The sequence below is a fragment of the Cimex lectularius genome, unplaced genomic scaffold (genome assembly GCF_000648675.2).
Source record: "Cimex lectularius strain Harlan isolate CLEC.00 unplaced genomic scaffold, Clec_2.1 scaffold59, whole genome shotgun sequence".
Lineage (NCBI taxonomy): Eukaryota > Metazoa > Arthropoda > Insecta > Hemiptera > Cimicidae > Cimex > Cimex lectularius.
This window is the reverse complement of record NW_019392794.1, coordinates 701,227-718,863: the sequence shown is the minus strand read 5'-3', so window position 1 is coordinate 718,863 and position 17,637 is coordinate 701,227. Positions and strand designations below refer to the sequence as shown.

Genomic DNA, 17,637 nt, shown 5'->3' with positions numbered 1-17,637 from the left:
AATATCTACTATTTGTTTTTATTTTTCAGTTCATTTTTTCTCTTGTAAGCTTGTATTCGGGCCAATTGAAAAATATTTTTCCACTCATTAATCAATCAATATATCATTATATTAAAAAAAAAGAAAAAAAAAGATGCACGAGACTACATTTATTGAAAACAACATCATTGTAACAAACATTTAACAACGACACAACTTGCAGTCAGTTTCCGGGCATTCTCGTGTTCAAATAGCAAATTTGAAATCCACTTTCCATTATAATCTTGTATTAAAGGAAGCCTTTTTCATAGAGCATGATTTTAGATCTGCAGTTTTCCAAAAGTTTCAGGTTCTGACAAATTGGGTAACATCTTCTAACAGCCAAGCACCTAGTAAAAAAAATCACAATTAAATATTGTCTTTTGTTTGAAAAACTACTTTATACTTAATAAATAAGATAACTTTGTAATTTTTTTCTTGCACTAATGAAAATAATTCATAAATAAACATTTTAAATATATATATTTTTTGAAATAGTAGTGCAATAATTTATTTTCCCAAATAAGCCAAAGTAAATTGTTAATAATAGTAATAGCCATCGTATTGTACACAAGATACTTTAACATTTTGATTAATAATTGGATAAATAAATATTAAACAATAATAAAGTCATGCAGTTAGAACCGAAGCAAAATGACGAAGGGATTACCTAAATTTTCCAATATTTGGGCAAGCCGAATTTTTGCCTTCACACAAGAAATTTTCACTTTTTAAAATCACATCCTTCTTGAATTAAAGAATGTATCAAAAAACACTTTTTTTTTCAAAAATAAATTCAATAAATTAATGAATACAAACCTTATCCTCTACGTTTCCTGCTTCCGTTCCGCATTTTGGGTCTGGGCAGACATCTGCTTTGGCTACTTGGTCATTGTTATCAGTACTAAAAAAATGTTTCATTTTAACGTTGAACAAAAAAAAAAAAAAAAAAAAATCTGTGGTGATCTACTAGTTGAAAATGTGTCTAATTTGTCCCCGATTATCGTGATATTTTCACAGATATTTTAGCTTGGAATTCACCAGATTTACATCCTGAAATTTTTGAACACAATGATCAATGAACAAAGTGAAAAAGCAAATTGCGATGATCAGGGACAATTGATAAATATTTTAAAAACAAATTTTCTATAAACAAGATATTTCTTTAAAGTTTAAACTTTCCATTATACAAATAGTTTAAAAAAAATAAAAAATTAACAGCTTTTGTTATAAAATTCTTAATGAATTTATACGTACTTCCTTTGGTCACTATTTGGGTCAACACCTTCTGGACAAACTAGAGTATTTTTCGGTGGGTCACCTTCGCTGTTAAGGCATTCGATAGGGGTTAAGCAATAGCACCCTAAAAACGTTATATATTTCAATTTATATATATTATGGAAATTACTGTGTGTACGTACCAATGCAATGTCCAAGAGGGTCTTCTTCCAATCTTCCTGGTGGAATATAGCTAAAAGAAAAAAATATATAAATAACTCTAAAATTTGTTTTACTACAGTTGCACACCTTCCATTGTAGATTGTATTTCCGTCCAATGGTATACAAGGTTTCTGATAACTTCCTTTCTTTGTCCAAGGCATATCTTCCTTTGGTGGCAGTTCCCAAGGCATATATGATAATCTATGGACGGTTTCTCCCTCGAGCGGTGAATCCGGAGGGAAATATCTAAAACATACACAAATAATGGCATTGTTCTATTGTAAATATATTGAAATTTAATAACACTTACGTTTTGATGGGTTTATAAGATTGAGGAGGCTCAAAACGCGACATGTCAGGATTTTTATATGACATTGTATGAATTGTAGCATCTACAAAATATAATTAAAATAGGGGGAAAAAATTGTCAAAAATATGTTTCCAACTGTTTTATTGCCTTTAGGGGATTTTCAAATGTATTTCAGTTTACCACCGTTGGCAAAATGAACACCGGCAATACTTACTTTCCATTTTTGACTTGGACATCCCAAGAGCGCAAGGCTGTATGATTTTTCGTATCGCCTCTAATGGTTTTGGAGTATAATCATGGCGGTTGGTGGTCATTTCAGAAATTGGCCCATCACCGACTAATTTGTGATCCTTTGGGTATTGGATCTCGGGCCTTTTCAAATTCGGCCATGCCCCGTAGCTCATCTGAGAAATTGATATTACAGTTACAGACAGTACAAATAATGTGATCTCTTGTGGTCATAGATAGTTTTTCTCTTACAACCAATATTATATGACAATATTGGCATTGTAAAAGTATTTGCACCTTATGAGTAGTTTTATCTGAAAATGCTCCTGATGTCGATAAATTCTCCTTAGTAAATGATGGTTTGCCTCTGCAGGTCCTTATTAATTTCGGATCAAATGCTTCATATGACATGTTGTAGGTAGTCCCATCGGGCATTTTTATCTCTGGTGGTCTGTATACCTGTCAGCAAAATAATAAATTTCTACATGACAAACACCAAGCTTTATGTACTTTTTCAATTACCTTCAAAGGTTTGTATGAAATCGGTATTGCCGGTTGGATGTACCGCATTCTCTGTAATGAAACGTTTTATGTTACTTTATTGTAAATAAGGACTGAAAATATTTTTTAAAAACCTTTTTCCCACAGATTTGCTGACATTTGCATGGTAGACCATACTGGTGGCCTGGTGGCCATGCTGGTGTCGCCTGGAAAAAAAATTAAAAAATGTTAAAAAACTTAGAGCAAAATGTTTTCTTCTTCATGCAATGTTTGAGAGATTATATTTGACTTTTTGAAAAATTTATTGCTCTAACATAATAATTACCCTCGGTAAGTCTTGTTGTTGCACTTCTACCATTTTGTTATACTCAGTTCAGATTCAGTATTTTAAAGCGGCCCTTGTTTTGGCAAAAACAAACCAACGATTATTGCATATAAGCTGTCAGTTAGCTGTACTTTGGTACTTTCAAATTAGAACATTGAAACTAACTAAATACTTTTGAAAATCCCCTAAAGGTAAAATGGATAAAGATTAAAATGTGACAATTTAAAAAACTAACAACATATGAAGAGCATATGTTAGAAAAAACACAATAGTCTTAACACATGTTTTTATTTTAAAACATGTTTGAGCAATGTTCATAATTAATGTATTATGTAATAATATAAAACTGATGTATTGACATACATCATGAATTTTTAGTATACTAAGTATAATATATAAAATTATTGTTCCTAGATTTTTCAACATTTTGGTTTAAAAAAAATGCTGGATTGATAAATGTTTTCTACATATCAGACGCAATAAACATTTTTGCGATTAAATATTATCTACAGCAAATTAATGTTTTTAATCATTCTTAATTAAATAATGAATGATAGTACAGAATATTTTTTAATAATAACAATAAAAGAAAAATGGCAAATAATTTGGCTGCAAGGTGATGAACACAATTTGGTTAATGCATACAGACAAACTAAGATGATCAGAGACAGCCAAATTAAAGGAGATGGAGCTTTACAAAAACAAAACTAAACATGTCTACATACAATTTAAACCAAAAGGAGAACAAACAATGCTCAATAAAATGCTGATACTTAGAAAGAACAAATCTACAGAATTTTTCTGAGTATATGTTTGAGCAAGTCTTTCAAAGGATGAATTTATCAGCCTTGTACGAAAACAAGGGAATTTTGTTGTTTTCCATAATGTCTGTCAGGGCCTTAATGCAACCCAAAAGGCTCTGATGATGAGGTAGTTGCCTTTAGTGCTGCCTGACTGCCCGAGTAGATGGTTATTTTTTTTTTATTTAGACAACATTGACATTTCTTGGCAATGTTGGGACTGAGTCGGTCTTCAAGGAAATTTGAGATCGCCTGTCTTCTGTAAATATATGTGAAGTTGTTTTCCCCTACAATAGGTCGAAAACTTGGCAGTAGTAACTAAATTTGCTTTCTTCTTCAAGACCCTACCTTGATCCAGAGTGTTCATATTCTTTTATAGGTAATTACCAGGACATTTCATTGTGTGAGAGGTGCGCATATGGTTGATCAATTTTGAGTGTAAAAGTGAATGAATGTCTCATGCAATTCCTCTAGGTTTTTGCTGTGTAAGGACCTTAATGTCAATCAATCAATAGTGCAAATTTCTAAAATTCCATACATTCCACTAGCTTGCTGGTTTTTCAAAGTTAGGTGCGACTTACTTTATCTTAATTACAATCCCACAAGAGTAAAAAGTTCCAATAAGTGCTCTCTCTGCAACAGGCAGGCTCGAGAAGATTGTTTTCACTTTTAGCAGAATGCTCGGTTTTAGTGGAATTCCGAGCACAGCATATAGGTTTGCCCACATTGACAAGAGAGCACCTAATCTCTTTATTAAATAACCCCGAGTCCTTAAGATTAGTAAAGTTTGCGAGGGAATACTGGAACTACAGGAAAATACTAGTTTTTATTTCAATTATTAAATGTTTATTGTATATATCAGAGACACCCTGGTTATTTGTATGTTTTTAAGTGTATGTAAATATACATAGATATGTTGTTATTTTAATTATTCAGAAATCGTGAGATGCGGTCTGGTGTGATGTAGGTTTCAGAAAAACATTTTCTTTATCGTGCCAACGTTTCGATCTTTTTATTGAGATCATCTTCAGGGCTCAAAGTGTTTGTCTTCTGTGCAATTGTGCCATTCTTGCGTGTCATGTTGAGAGTGCCCAATGGTACAATTACAAAGAAGACAAACACTTTGAGCCCTGAAGATGATCTCAATAAAGATCGAAACGTTGGCACGATAAAGAAAATGTTTTTCTGAAACCTAGCAAACCGCATCTCACGATTTCTGAATAATTATCGATTAACAGTCACTAATCACCACACGCTGTTATTTTAGTTTACTTATATAGTTTTCTTTCTTTTGTTATTTCCTTGAGAAGAAATGTGTTGTTTGTTTATTAAAAATTTATAGTCCAACTCCGGCAGACGGTTGATAACCATTTCCGTTATGTGCTTTTTAGTTATGTACAATTTTTTCCTCTCTTTTGTTTATCTAATAAAGTACTTTTTTTATTCATTCAATTACCAGGATTTTGATCTCCCTGGCACAGTGTAGTTAGCCATGATGTCCAGAAAGTGAGTAGCATATTGCCCAAGGTTTGTTTGAATGTTAGTCCTTGGTTTTCCATTCAGCTCCTGATACACACACTCGATCTTAGAGCCATCTGCATACCAGATTTAATCGGCATTAAATGGGAATCCCTTTCTCCCAGACAGATCTAGCAGATATTTTCTTTGAAATTTTATATCTAATTTTTGGATCATGGAATTGGCAGGGCATCCCAAGAACCTCGTCTGCCTGAAGACCTCCCAAAGTTTTCATTTAATTTTTTGCATGTCTCATAAATATGAACAGAAAGCGCTGTTTATTAGTATTAAAGCGCATATAAAGAAGATGAAAGCATTAACAATAAAAGAAAAGCATTATTACACAAGAAAGGAAAACAGAAATTAAACCGATTTAAAACTATAAAAATGACCGTTTGAAAAAGTAAGTTTGGAAGAAAATATACTAAAAAGAACGGGATTATGTCCAGGATGAAAGTAAAGAAGTGGAAGCTGTATAATAAAGGATGAGCAATGCAAAATCGATCTTGACGGAAAGGGCAAAACTCCTATTGAAAGTGTGAAGAAAGGGAAACATCTAGGCATAATATAACTTATTGATTAATAATAATTTATAATTGATTATAAAGTTCTTGTCATATCATGAGTGGGTATAGTAAAAAAATGCAAATGTTCGTTAGGTTCGGCCGAATCTGACCAAAATTTTTGGCCTTACATCACCTTTTGTGTATTTTGAAGAAGCAAATGTCATTGTGTTAATGTGATCTTAAAGTACATTTTCCTTATTTTTCCCTTATTAGGAATTGTTATCGCAAAACGAAAGGTTTTCTCTCTATTTTATTGCCCTAATACTCTTGTTTTACTTTCTAATTTTTGCAGTTTAACCCTCATTGGGAAGTCTATCTCTGGTTAAAGACAGTTTTCTAATTTGAAAGTCATTTTTCTAAAAAGCAGGTACCATATTTAAAAAGTCTCTAGTTTTAGTTAGTTTCTCTTGTTTAATGTTTCAAATCGTGGCGTTTTGTTCTCTCTCTGCCCGATAGAATAATAATAGCTATCTAATTTGTTATTATCAAGTGAAAAACATCGGTTGACAATCCTGAGGAAAAACAAAAGATAAATCTATAAAATGACAATTTTGTAAGAATGTGAAAAAGTAATGAACGAAGGAGAAAAATGTTTGTTTAATTGTTTTGATTTGAATATAAAACACCTAGCACTCATTATTTTCATCACACCTTAAAGCATTCAAATGAGGCACTTCGTGCTTCCTGTGTATGCGGGAGCGATAGGATTTAATAATTTAATCTGCGGCTAAATCTTTAGAAATACCTTATGTGTATTTTGTTGACTTATAATAATCTTGTTTTTTTTTTTTATATCAACAAATAACATGAATTAGAAGTCAGTGGGAAAAAGGCTGTCCTGGCATGGGTCCCGGGCACATTGGTATAAGCAGTTAAACATGATGAGACCACAGGTGACCCATTCAGTCCAGTGGATTTAAAAAGAACGATTGCTAACGCAATAAAAAATGAATGGAACGAAAGAAACACGTCCAACAAATGTAAAAAATTCACAGGTACCTGTTAGCCCGTAAGCTGGGTCTAGAAGGGAAAAGGTCATACTCGTTACGCATAGGTCATACCAAGATCACACACGGACACCTAATGGGAGTGAGACCACGTACATGCCCGCTCTACGGACAACTTATCACGGACAACTTGCAACTAAGTCTGCAAAGAAAAAAATACATCCAGAATGACCTTAGGGTACGACAGAAGGGACAGATCGCTGATCCAATATCTCAGGGCCATAGATAGATATTTTAATTGCATGTAGATTTGTTGATGTAACTTTATATTTGCAGGTAAATGGAGAGACTTATTCCCAAATACTCCAAGGAATATCGAGTTCTATAGAGTACTGTGAATAAATTGTAGTGTGTAAATGTAATTTATTAGCATAAATGGAAAGGATTTTCCCCAAATGCGTTGCAGAATATCGAGTACTGTGAATGAAGTCTGGAGTGTAAATGTAATTTATTAGAGTGATTGAAGGGGCTTTCACCAATTACCCCGAGGCATAAATCGTGTTCTCTGGAGTACTATGAATGAATTGTGGTGTGTAAATGTAATTTATTAGCGTAAATGGCAGGGCTTTTCGCCAATTGCGCTGCGGAATATCGAGTACTGTAAATGAAATCTGGTGTGTGAATGTAAATTATTAGTTATTCAGATATCGTGAGATGCGGTCGGGTGTGATGTAGGTTTCAGAAAAACATTTTCTTTATCGTGCCAACGTTTCGATCTTTTATTGAGATCATCTTCAGGGCCTGGGATTTACAAACAATGTTTACATTTAACAATTACATTTAGGATGTGGAAAAGTGAATTTGTACAATGCAAAATATATTTTATATTCAAACATTTTTCTGAAACCTACATCACACCCGACCGCATCTCACGATATCTGAATAACTATCGATTAACGGTCACTAACTTCTACAAGTAAATTATTAGCGTGATTGAAGGGGCTTATCTACTATTACCCCGAGGCATAAATCGAGTTCTCTTGAGTACTAAGAATGATCTGTGGTGTGTAAATGAAATTTATTAGCATAAATGGCAGGGCTTTTCCCAAATTGTGCTGCGGAATACTGTGGGGTACTATAAATGGAGTCCGGTGGGTGAATGTAATTTATTAGCGTGACTGAAGGGGTTTATCCCCAATTACCCCGAGGATTATCGAGTACTTTATGTGAATGAAGCCTGTTGTGTGAATTTAATTTATTAGCGTGATTGAAGGGGCTTATTTCCAATTACCCCGAGGAATATATCGAGTTCTCTGGGGTACTGTGATTGAATTGTGGTGTGTAATTTATTAGCATGAATGGCAGGGCTTTTCCCCAATCGCCCGGAACAATATCGAGTACTCTGGGGTAGAGTGAATGTCAACCAGTCTATTATGTTTTATTTATTAAGTTTGTTATTTGCGTTATTTTATCTGTAATTGACGAGTTCCATCATATGACATTATAAACTGGCTGGAGAAACATGAAAAGAAATGAGAAGTATTAAAACATGAGAAAGACTGGAAAAGAATAGAGGAACTTTTCAATTAAAGAATTGTTGCCAGAGAAGAATTTTCAATTAAATGGATATCGAGCTTGAGGCTTTGCCTTTTAACACCCTTCAAAACATGGCTTGCTTTGCTGTTTTTAATCAATTTTACGTTGTTTGTGTATATTTGTAAACGATTTCACTTCGTTGTTACACGGTTTCAATTTGTTTTAATTACGCTGTCAACGTGGAACGAATCAAGTCTATTTTTCCGAGCTCTTTCGTTTCCTGAAAAACGGGACAAAATCATAAATTTTTTTACAATTTATGTTAAAAGATTAGCTTTTCCAATTCCATGAAAGGTGAAAAAACGAATACAGCCTGATATACGAATTGTAATTGTAATATATTGTTAATATTTATAATTTAACATAAAGCCATGGAGACAAGATACCAGCCGGGTGAACTTTCATCACCCAAAGACGAATAATTAAATAAAAAATTTACAAAACTTCCCACACATCATGGGTCAATTATGTGGTAATTTCAAGAGAAAATATCATAAAGATTAGATCGAAAATCCCATCTTACATTTATCATTACAGCTATCATTTCATGATCAGCTCAGTGCAGTACAAAAGTTATTGTACGTGCTTATTGACCCAACTGAACTTTTTAGTTTTTACACTGCATTTACGTGAAACATATCGATCCTTACTAAAATAATATATATGTTATTTATCAGTTTGCTGTCGTGTACAGGTTGAAGTCGGCTGCTAAAGAAATTGGTGCGTTGGAAGAAGGAAAGACATCGTTACGTGTTGGGTCATATGTCACCCACGTAGCTTCCTTCGTCGGCTCAAAGGTCTGATTTCGCGTTGTTAATTCCAGCATTGATCTTAATAGGGTGAAATCTACCCTAAACCTTGGTGAAGCTCTTTGTCGAATAATGCCATTTATAGTAGTTAGAAATAATAGGGCGTTCTTCCGGTATTGATGCATGTGGCATGGTATGAAATTGTGCGTTACGCTTTAGTTACTCTTAGCAGCATCCGTGATTATAATGTTCTAATGTGTTGCACATTACTGTGTATCCACCCACACAGGGGCAGCATATGTTTAAGGGAAGTATCACTATCCACTTCCTTATCACTTTTGCAGAGCGTGGTAAGTTTATTTTTGATGAGCTTAATGATTCAACTACAAGCAAGTACAAACCTTATCATGGGAAGTTGGCGACATTAGTGAACCAAGAGATTAAAATTGACAAAAAAAAGGCTAGTATTTTTCTGTGTATTTCCAAGCAGGAAAGTCTTTTACGTTAGTAATTCCGATAGAATTTGGTAACTTAGTGGTGTGTTTAGTTGAACAATTATGATATCTCATTATAATGAAGTGAGTGATCGAAATATACAGTGAGAATAAGCGGTTGATCAGGGATTGGTTAAAAGTTTAAATTTTCACCGTACTTTGTTTTGTACAAAACTTCCAAAAGTTTTAATATTTTTAAAGAGCCAAACACTTGTCCTTATTTAAATAACTGATTTGTCTTTTTTAACATCACTTCCGGGCCCGTTTATACCTCATCACATAATCACCATAATATGCCAAATCCCGCGCAGGTTCCCCTTATGCAGAGAAAGTTTGCTCGATGTATCCCAAATAGTAGAGGCGTGAATGCCTTGGCTCTATACGGAGAGCGTGTAGGCATGCTGCCGGATTTAAGAATCTCGAGCACAGCAGCCGGTTTCTGGGTCACCTGATCCGTTTTTAGAAGACATGGTTTTTTTTTACTGTATAATATTCCGTGTTTTGTTTGAATGCATGCATTTTGTTAGTGTGAGTAGTGAGGGGTGATGGTAAAATAAAGCATCGCCATCGCCCCTCCAACTCTCTCTCACTCACTCTCTCTCTCTCTCTCTCTCTCCCTGTGTGTGTCTGTGTGTTTTAAGGTCGATGGCGGAATAACCCTAATTTAGGACTACCCCCCCATCTACCCTAATTTAGGATAGATTATTAATACTGTGTGTAAGCCTACACTGCCTAATCAGAAAGAGTGTAATGCATGAATGTATTTATTTGTGCGACTGACTTATCTATGATGATTATTATGATTAGTATTAGGCTAGATTATACTTTGCATGGGTTTGGGGTTGAAATGACCTAGCTGTCGATATCCCCCGTCGGAGGCTAACCCTGTTGGTAGAAAAGCGACGATCTCATCTGGCTTACGGGAGATACTAGCGAACCAGACACATAATGGGGTGGATGAATTCCCGGATGTATAGACCCTAGTGACAACTCTTCGGGGTGGAAATCAGAATAGCCATAATAATTTTCTTTTAAACGAAAATTGATTGTTAAATGCTTGTAATTCAAGTTTCACCATGTAATATTTCTTGCGCTTGAATATTGCGGCTGAATTATGGCTCGATAATCCCTCCAGCGTGAAAAACCTGGCACTAATGAAATTAGACTCGGTTTCTATTTTAATTGATTTATAACGGAGCAATAAATCCTCTTTGATTGAAAAGGAAAAATATACTCTTAAAATAATTTCTGAAACAAAGTTAATGTTTTCGAAGCTAAACATTAACGTTATGAGAGTCCCTCACAAGAAATGGCGCAAAGTTTAAGTGACTAAGAAACCAGCGAGGTTGACGGATCCAGTAAGTGACCAACAATAAATTTTATTAAACACAAAATTGATTTCCTCAAAAGTGAGGTTTTTCGCTTAAAAAGTCCTAATAAATGGCTTAATTTTTACACCAAGCTCTATTTAAAATTTTATCAGGTCAAATTAATCACCGTATAGCGACTTTATCTTTATTTCTAAAGATTTTTATCCTTTACTTTTCAGATAAGAAATTGTATATTTATGTCAGTTCCTTCCTAATTATGGACGCTATTTGATAACGGTTTATTTAGTCTCTCAATTTAGATAATTTAGGAGGAATCATCGATTTTTTTTCTAATCGTAGGTCAGTTGAAGGGTCAGTCGTCTAAGAAAAAGTGCATCAACTCTAGCAATGTAGGCATATATGAAAAAGATCTGATCAACAGTTAACCAACCGGGGAATGGAAAGAACCTCTTTCCGTCTAAATGAGAAAATTATCATATACTTGCGAAAACAAGGATTCTATGAGTCACGTTGAGTTTAGTGAGATCATGTTGGCTTGTGATAATCGCGAGGACTGACGCTTTATAAAGAGCCAAGATTGATGAACAAAATACCAAAGCAAACATTATGTACAGACACCTGACGTCTATGGAACCACCACCTCAATGCTCGACATGCAAATATGAAGTACGTGAAACAGTTGCTTGTGCTTCTAATCAAAAATACCCGTCTTTACTAATATTACGAAATATGGTTTTCCGGATAACTTATGGGAAATTCTGGGTCACCGTTGAGAGATGTCGGATAGATTGATGTAATGGATTGCTTAACATAAATTAATTATTGTTTTTACTATATTAAACTGAATATCTTAATATAATTGTGGCTGCTTTAACCCCAATGGTTGTCGTCTTGTAAGTTAATAAGATGCAATTAAAAAAAAAAAAAAAAAAAAAATTGGCCTACTTTATTGATAGCAATTTTCGGTTTTTGTAACTTTTTGTATCGTTTATCTCATTTCATACGATCCGATTTATTTTCTTATCCTACATAAAAAAAATAGAAAAACCTACTGTTAATGTATATTAACTTTGAAATCCATGCACAACAAAAGCAGAAAAAATCAGCAAGATAGCTTAATATTTTTGGCATAGTATCACCACAAAAAAAAAATTCTATTCAAATTGGTGATCCCACGTCTGTAGCTTTTAGCTTGTAGCTTTAACTCAAGTCTGTACCCTTGTTAGTAACTGAGATTTATTATAACCAAGCTTCTTTTTATTGTAATATTTAATTAATAATTAGAAAAAACTAAAATTTTTCAAAATGAAGACATAATTTGTAATGAATTTGTTAACAAGCAAAATAATATCACTGGAGAAACATTTGAAACAGTAATTTCGAATAAAATCGCTTAAAAATTAAACACAAGAAAAAATGTTTTGATTGAATACAGCTTTATTTTTTGATTGAATAAATATTACGGAGGGGATGGCAAAAAATTTTTGTTGTTGATTTTGTCATCAATTCATCACATACACAGTGTTGGAGGAACTCATAGCTTGTCATCGTAAAATTCCGTAAAATTATTAGTAGAAATGGAAAAAGTATCTGCCTTCATTTAGATTTTGAATAAAAGCACAACGGTACTTGTACGCTCTAATCCGGTCATGCTTCGAACAGGTAAGTTGTTATTTCCCAAATCCCTTCCTGTATACAATACAAGATTCGTCAAAACAAGATAAGGGTTTTGTTTTAAAAACAAACAAGACTTGCTTTGTGTTTTTAAGTTAACAACCCAGATTTTGATGATTTATACAGCCATGTTTATTTCTGACTTTGAATATGATAATATTGAAATTCTCAATAAACACCGATTCGATTTTAAAATATATTTTTATCGAAGTTGTTATAGAATTTTATAAACGAAAAGCAATATGTCCAGGATTTACTGTTGGACGGTTTTTTAAAATGACTAAACTCACTGTCTGATAAATCCAATAATTTGTCCAATGTCGTTTTAAAGATAGGCCAGTAACTAATAAGCTCAACGACGGCTTTATCTAAACCTTTTAAAGAGAAAGTATCAGATTTGACAAAAATTCTCGGCCCAGCAGACTGGGAAAAATTAGAATGGAAAGTCTGGGAAAGCCCTTCGCTAAGGCCCTAGACTTGCACAGGTAATTAAACAGACCTCTGGACTCTGTTGGAAAATTATAACCCGATATTTTGCTAATGCATGCTGTATTTTGGCGTTTTTGACCAAAATCCTTTCTAATCTTCTATGTTTCTTTCCTTAAGTCAATACTCGCCCGATCCGTATGTTTTTGCTCAGTTGTCCAGGGATCAAAAGAAAACTTTAATAATATAATAAGCCGAAAGTCGTGGGTTCGAATCCAGCTCGTGACACTAGCTTTTCATTTCAACCAAGCCCTTACATAAAAAGAATGATTAATTTAAAGAAGAAATTTGGTCAATCAGACAACTAAACATAATGGACTTAAATATAATGTTTAGACTCCGTTTAGTCGTTGAGTTGGTCGAATGCTGTAACAAGGGTCTGTAAAAGATTTTGTAATCAAACATAAGGCCCAATATTAATTATTTTTTGGCTTACCTTTACATTCCAGGGACAAAGTTTATTTGCTCAACTTCAACAATGAAAGTACCCTGGGGTGTTCGAAACGCGTCTGCCGGACCTATACAGTTCAGACGGACCAGGATGATCACTAATGGCCAAATTATTTGTTCATACCCTGCAAACCGCACCGAGAAATTTCACACTTTGCCAGACCTCAATTGGATCGAAATTTTTTTTATGGTCGTTAAATAACATTTATAACCATATAATTGGCTGGACAATCCAGAGTGTCTGGCCGCTCTGAAAGTCTAATTAAATAATTACATATTTGACTAAGAACCGTCCAGCCGATAAGGACGTCAGTCAAGAAACAAGTAAATCATTTTCACGAATTATGATGAGCCGATACTCAAATGAATCCAAAATACAAAGTTGGGCGGAATTTTGAAGAAGCTTATTTGGTATGAGAAGGCTATGTTTGCCAAGATTGGTTCCGAAAAAGGAAAATAACCTAAATTTGTGTTGTGAAATCGTTCACACTGCCTTGCCTCGCCCTGCTTATAACCCTTGCGTCGCACCAACAGGGAATAAATCAAGAAACGAAAACTGCATGACGGAGAAGACGTCTAAACAAGAAATGAATATATTTTTTATTCTCTTTCATTTCTTATATTTTTATTAAAACAATTGTACTTATATTTTTGATATTGTGATCGTGTTTTTAAGTAGTTCGAGATAGCGCTTGACTACATGGCGTAGTATTATTACTAAGATGATACTAAGCAACGGGTGAAATTGCTTCTTTTACCCGGGTTTTCTTGATACCCTAGGTTATCTCTAGCACGTTCTATACGGTTGACAGGTTCTATCGTACCGGTATTGGCTATACCTATGTAGAGCCTTATCACTTATCTAAGGTTTACCCTGTCGAACTATAGCAATGTGTTTGCCAGTTTGGCGAGGGGTCACCATGGGTTTAAGATGAAAATAAAAAAACAGTGGAATGCACTCATTGGATATAGACAATCCAAGGACCTCCAAGCTAGTTTACGAACGAAGAAACAGGTGGTATCGAAGGATGCAGGAAAAAAGTTCGAATCATAACAGGATTCTTAACAGGACACTACGGACTGAACGGGCTATTTGTGGAAGATTGATATTACCTCAACAGGGTACGTGCAGATTCTGCAAGGAAACAGTGAACTCACCACCACACCAACTAACAACTGTGGTGCCAGTGATTTGGGATGTACAACGTAACCGTAGAAAATATCCCTACTGGTCAAATTCCTTGACGGAATAGGACTCACCGGCATGTTTTAGGTACAAAACAGGGGATAGGGGATACAATAGCTCTCAAAGAGCACAGTATATTACACACCCCCAATACTACATCTGCATCTACATCTATAACAAAGAGTTTTCTATGCTTGGCAACTGTAACTCTAGTTCGTTTCTTCTTTTGCTTCAAGTGAACCCATTACTACATGGCGGAGACTGCAGATCCACCTCCGGTTTGTCTGTTTGTTCAAATTCCTTTGTACCATGGCAACCAAGATATTATATTTCCCCAAGTTTTGAGGTTTGGGAAGCATTCACCGACTATTTAGTAGAAATTATAAATGATGGGTTGAGTGTGGAGTTCATCCTTTTTAAAAAAGGACAATTTTGTATGTGATATTTTTACATGTTTATGTTTTTATGGCTTGGTTGTGTGTTCTTACGATGATTGTCAGTATAAATTCTGTTAAGATTTTCTACGGCATACTCTTTAAGACATTTCTGATTGAATTATCAAGGTTAATTCACCTAATGAGTTTCATGGCTCATAGTTTGGCCTTCCCTGGTTTTCGATGTTCTCTGTATTCCATGTTACATTGCGTTTGATTTTCTACTGATTTCCTCTTTACCTTTGTGTCAGTTAAAACTTTATAGGATCTTTCCGGGATCATATAGGAAGTCATCTTTTAAAACAATTGGCTCCTGATTTTGTTTTTATTGATGAATGCACGAAATGTTTAGTAACGTAATAATAATACACTGGGATTACCGGACATAAATAATACAGTAAGTAAACACCGATCAATCTCACTTTTATATATTTATCGGGAGATTAGATTAAACCAGGATTGAAATTCACAGTATCCCCTGGCAATTTCCTGTTTTAGCTGTCGAGATCGCTGCCCTCTCACTCGTTCACCTATTTAGATATGCACGCTGCATTTGGCGATACGTGTGCTACCATATTTTGCAGATTTCGGTTATAACGATTTTTCACGTCCATTTTGAAATATTTTGTGTTAGATCAACGAACTTTGCACTGTAATTTTGATGTTACAGATCATTTTCGTTCGCCTGTATTCGCTTGGTCTTATCTCAGACACGGAGAAATTTCCCGTTTTAACATTTTTAACTACATATTATACTGTAAATAGGCATTTTTAAGGTCATTACCTTGCATTTAAAATAAAAAATTGTCATGGATGTAATAATCTATAGGCAAGATAACCGAAGACTTTCAAACAATGGCAACGTTTGGTTTATCTCGGTATACTTTAGACTAGTATTAACGATGTACGGATACAACTTATCGCCTATGCGTTATCAAAAACTTAAAACCGTTTCTTTTTCTTTTTCTGTTGATATATTCGTTTTAAATACTAGGACTCGATAGAAAGACAAACAATTTTAAACAATCAATCTTGATTTTTAAATAAACCTTTATTTCACGGAGAGGACATTTGAAACAATTGCTTATCACCTAAGAATTATCCGAGCCTGCAATTTAAACCTTCGGCTTGTTGACTGCCTTGATCGAGTTTCTCATCTTACTGGGAAAAAACAAACAAGAAATGGATCCTGAAATATAAAATTCACCTATGTATCGAAATGTTGTATTAAAATAACCACAAATGAATCTTAGTCGTGATATGATCTCTACGGATCCACTAATCCAAGAAATTCACGAGAAACCCATCTCGGATCCCAGGACATTGGTATTAGACGGAAAAGCCGACCGAGCAGCCAAAATAACAGCAAGGAGATACGGAGACCTCGGTAAGTCCATCGGATGTGAAAAATTCTCTCAAAAACAATGCCGAAAAGAATGGCAGAACGGTTGAACCTCCATCACAAATTACATGAAACGAAACAGTCTGACAAATCGTGGCCCATGGAAATGGGGAAAGATACGATCATATTGACTCTCTTGCAGAAAGGTCACACCAGGCTGACACATGGGAATTTCCTTGTTCGAAAGATCATGAATATGCTATTTATGCGGCGTATAAGTATCTAGAAATCATATTTTAACAGAGTACGAGGAATTAAGAAGCAGATAAACGTATATGGTCGCATATAGGGAACCATTTCATACGTAGGTTCAAATATCCTCTAGCGGACTAATGGAATATCGAGTACCCACAGACCTGCCGAACCAATTAGGTTGACTTAGGATATTAATCATTAATAATAAGTGGCATACAAACGGCAAAACCTCTGGTGTACTTAGCATTTTAGTAAAAGTCAAACAATTTTTGTGAGTGTATTGGTTCTGAGATTCACAGATATTCGTGTAACATGAGAAGATAATACGTCTGTACGTAAATTGAAGTTTATTTTAAGTTAAGCTGTTCGTTCACAATATTTCAAAGTAGAAACAAATTTTACAAGGGACAATTAACTGAAACTGGTGAAAAGTGATGAAAGTTCACCCATAAGTGTGTCACAATTAACTAGTAATTGTTTTTTTTATGAAGGGATGGGCCCAACCTAGACTTTGTCTAGGTCCCAGAGGAAATCCCTCGATCGGTCTGACTATAATTATTCAAATTTGCCAGATACCTTTTTTTTTAATTGATTTTACTTTTAACAATAAAATTGACCTTTATTTGTTATAATGAATAAATTTTGAAATGTTAGAATTAAAGAGATGAAATAAACAAAATTAAAATTTTATATCTTCAGAATATTATTTAATAGTTTAAGTGAGACTTTTAAACAAGATAAAAAAACAAAATTAAATAAAATGTAAGAAAATATAATTTAACCCTCTGGTTTTTCCTTTTTTTTTATTTTAAGAGAAGAATGAAGTTAAAATTTGAATTTGCAGTATTGAAGGAATAGTATTTTGTTTTACTCACAGGACCAATTATTAAACGGAGCGTCTTACTCGGGCGGAGGTCTTTCTCTCACTGGCTTAAATCCCAAAGTGAGTAAACAAAACAATATTAAGGGGATTGTCTCACACAGTGT

General features: G+C 34.2%; 1 protein-coding gene across 2 annotated transcripts; it reads right to left on the bottom strand.

Moving 5' to 3' along the window:
• Positions 1 to 134: 134 nt before the first annotated feature.
• Positions 135 to 17,589, bottom strand: LOC106661817 (stabilizer of axonemal microtubules 2-like). 2 transcript variants are annotated; one of them, XM_024227941.1, is made up of 11 exons: positions 17,526 to 17,589; positions 2,632 to 2,703; positions 2,519 to 2,569; positions 2,294 to 2,455; positions 1,983 to 2,172; positions 1,769 to 1,850; positions 1,546 to 1,704; positions 1,440 to 1,489; positions 1,276 to 1,381; positions 838 to 922; positions 135 to 368 (listed from the first exon to the last, which is right to left on the bottom strand). In XM_024227941.1, exons 3-11 carry the CDS (start codon positions 2,564 to 2,566, stop codon positions 354 to 356), a joined length of 897 nt encoding a protein of 298 aa, XP_024083709.1. In that variant the 5' UTR covers positions 2,567 to 2,569; positions 2,632 to 2,703; positions 17,526 to 17,589; the 3' UTR covers positions 135 to 353. The 2 variants fall into 2 exon arrangements, with proteins under 2 accessions (XP_024083709.1, XP_014240966.1); XM_014385480.1 differs by lacking the exon at positions 17,526 to 17,589 and adding an exon at positions 2,823 to 3,121.
• Positions 17,590 to 17,637: the final 48 nt, after the last annotated feature.

Coding starts and splice junctions, on each gene's coding strand:
- LOC106661817 (XM_014385480.1), bottom strand. CDS start 2,855: ATGGTAGAAGTGCAACAACAAGACTTACCGAGG. Junction 2,173..2,293: donor CAGATAAAACTACTCATAAG/GTGCAAATACTT, acceptor TCAATTTCTCAG/ATGAGCTACGGGGCATGGCC. Junction 1,705..1,768: donor TCTTATAAACCCATCAAAAC/GTAAGTGTTATT, acceptor TGTATGTTTTAG/ATATTTCCCTCCGGATTCAC.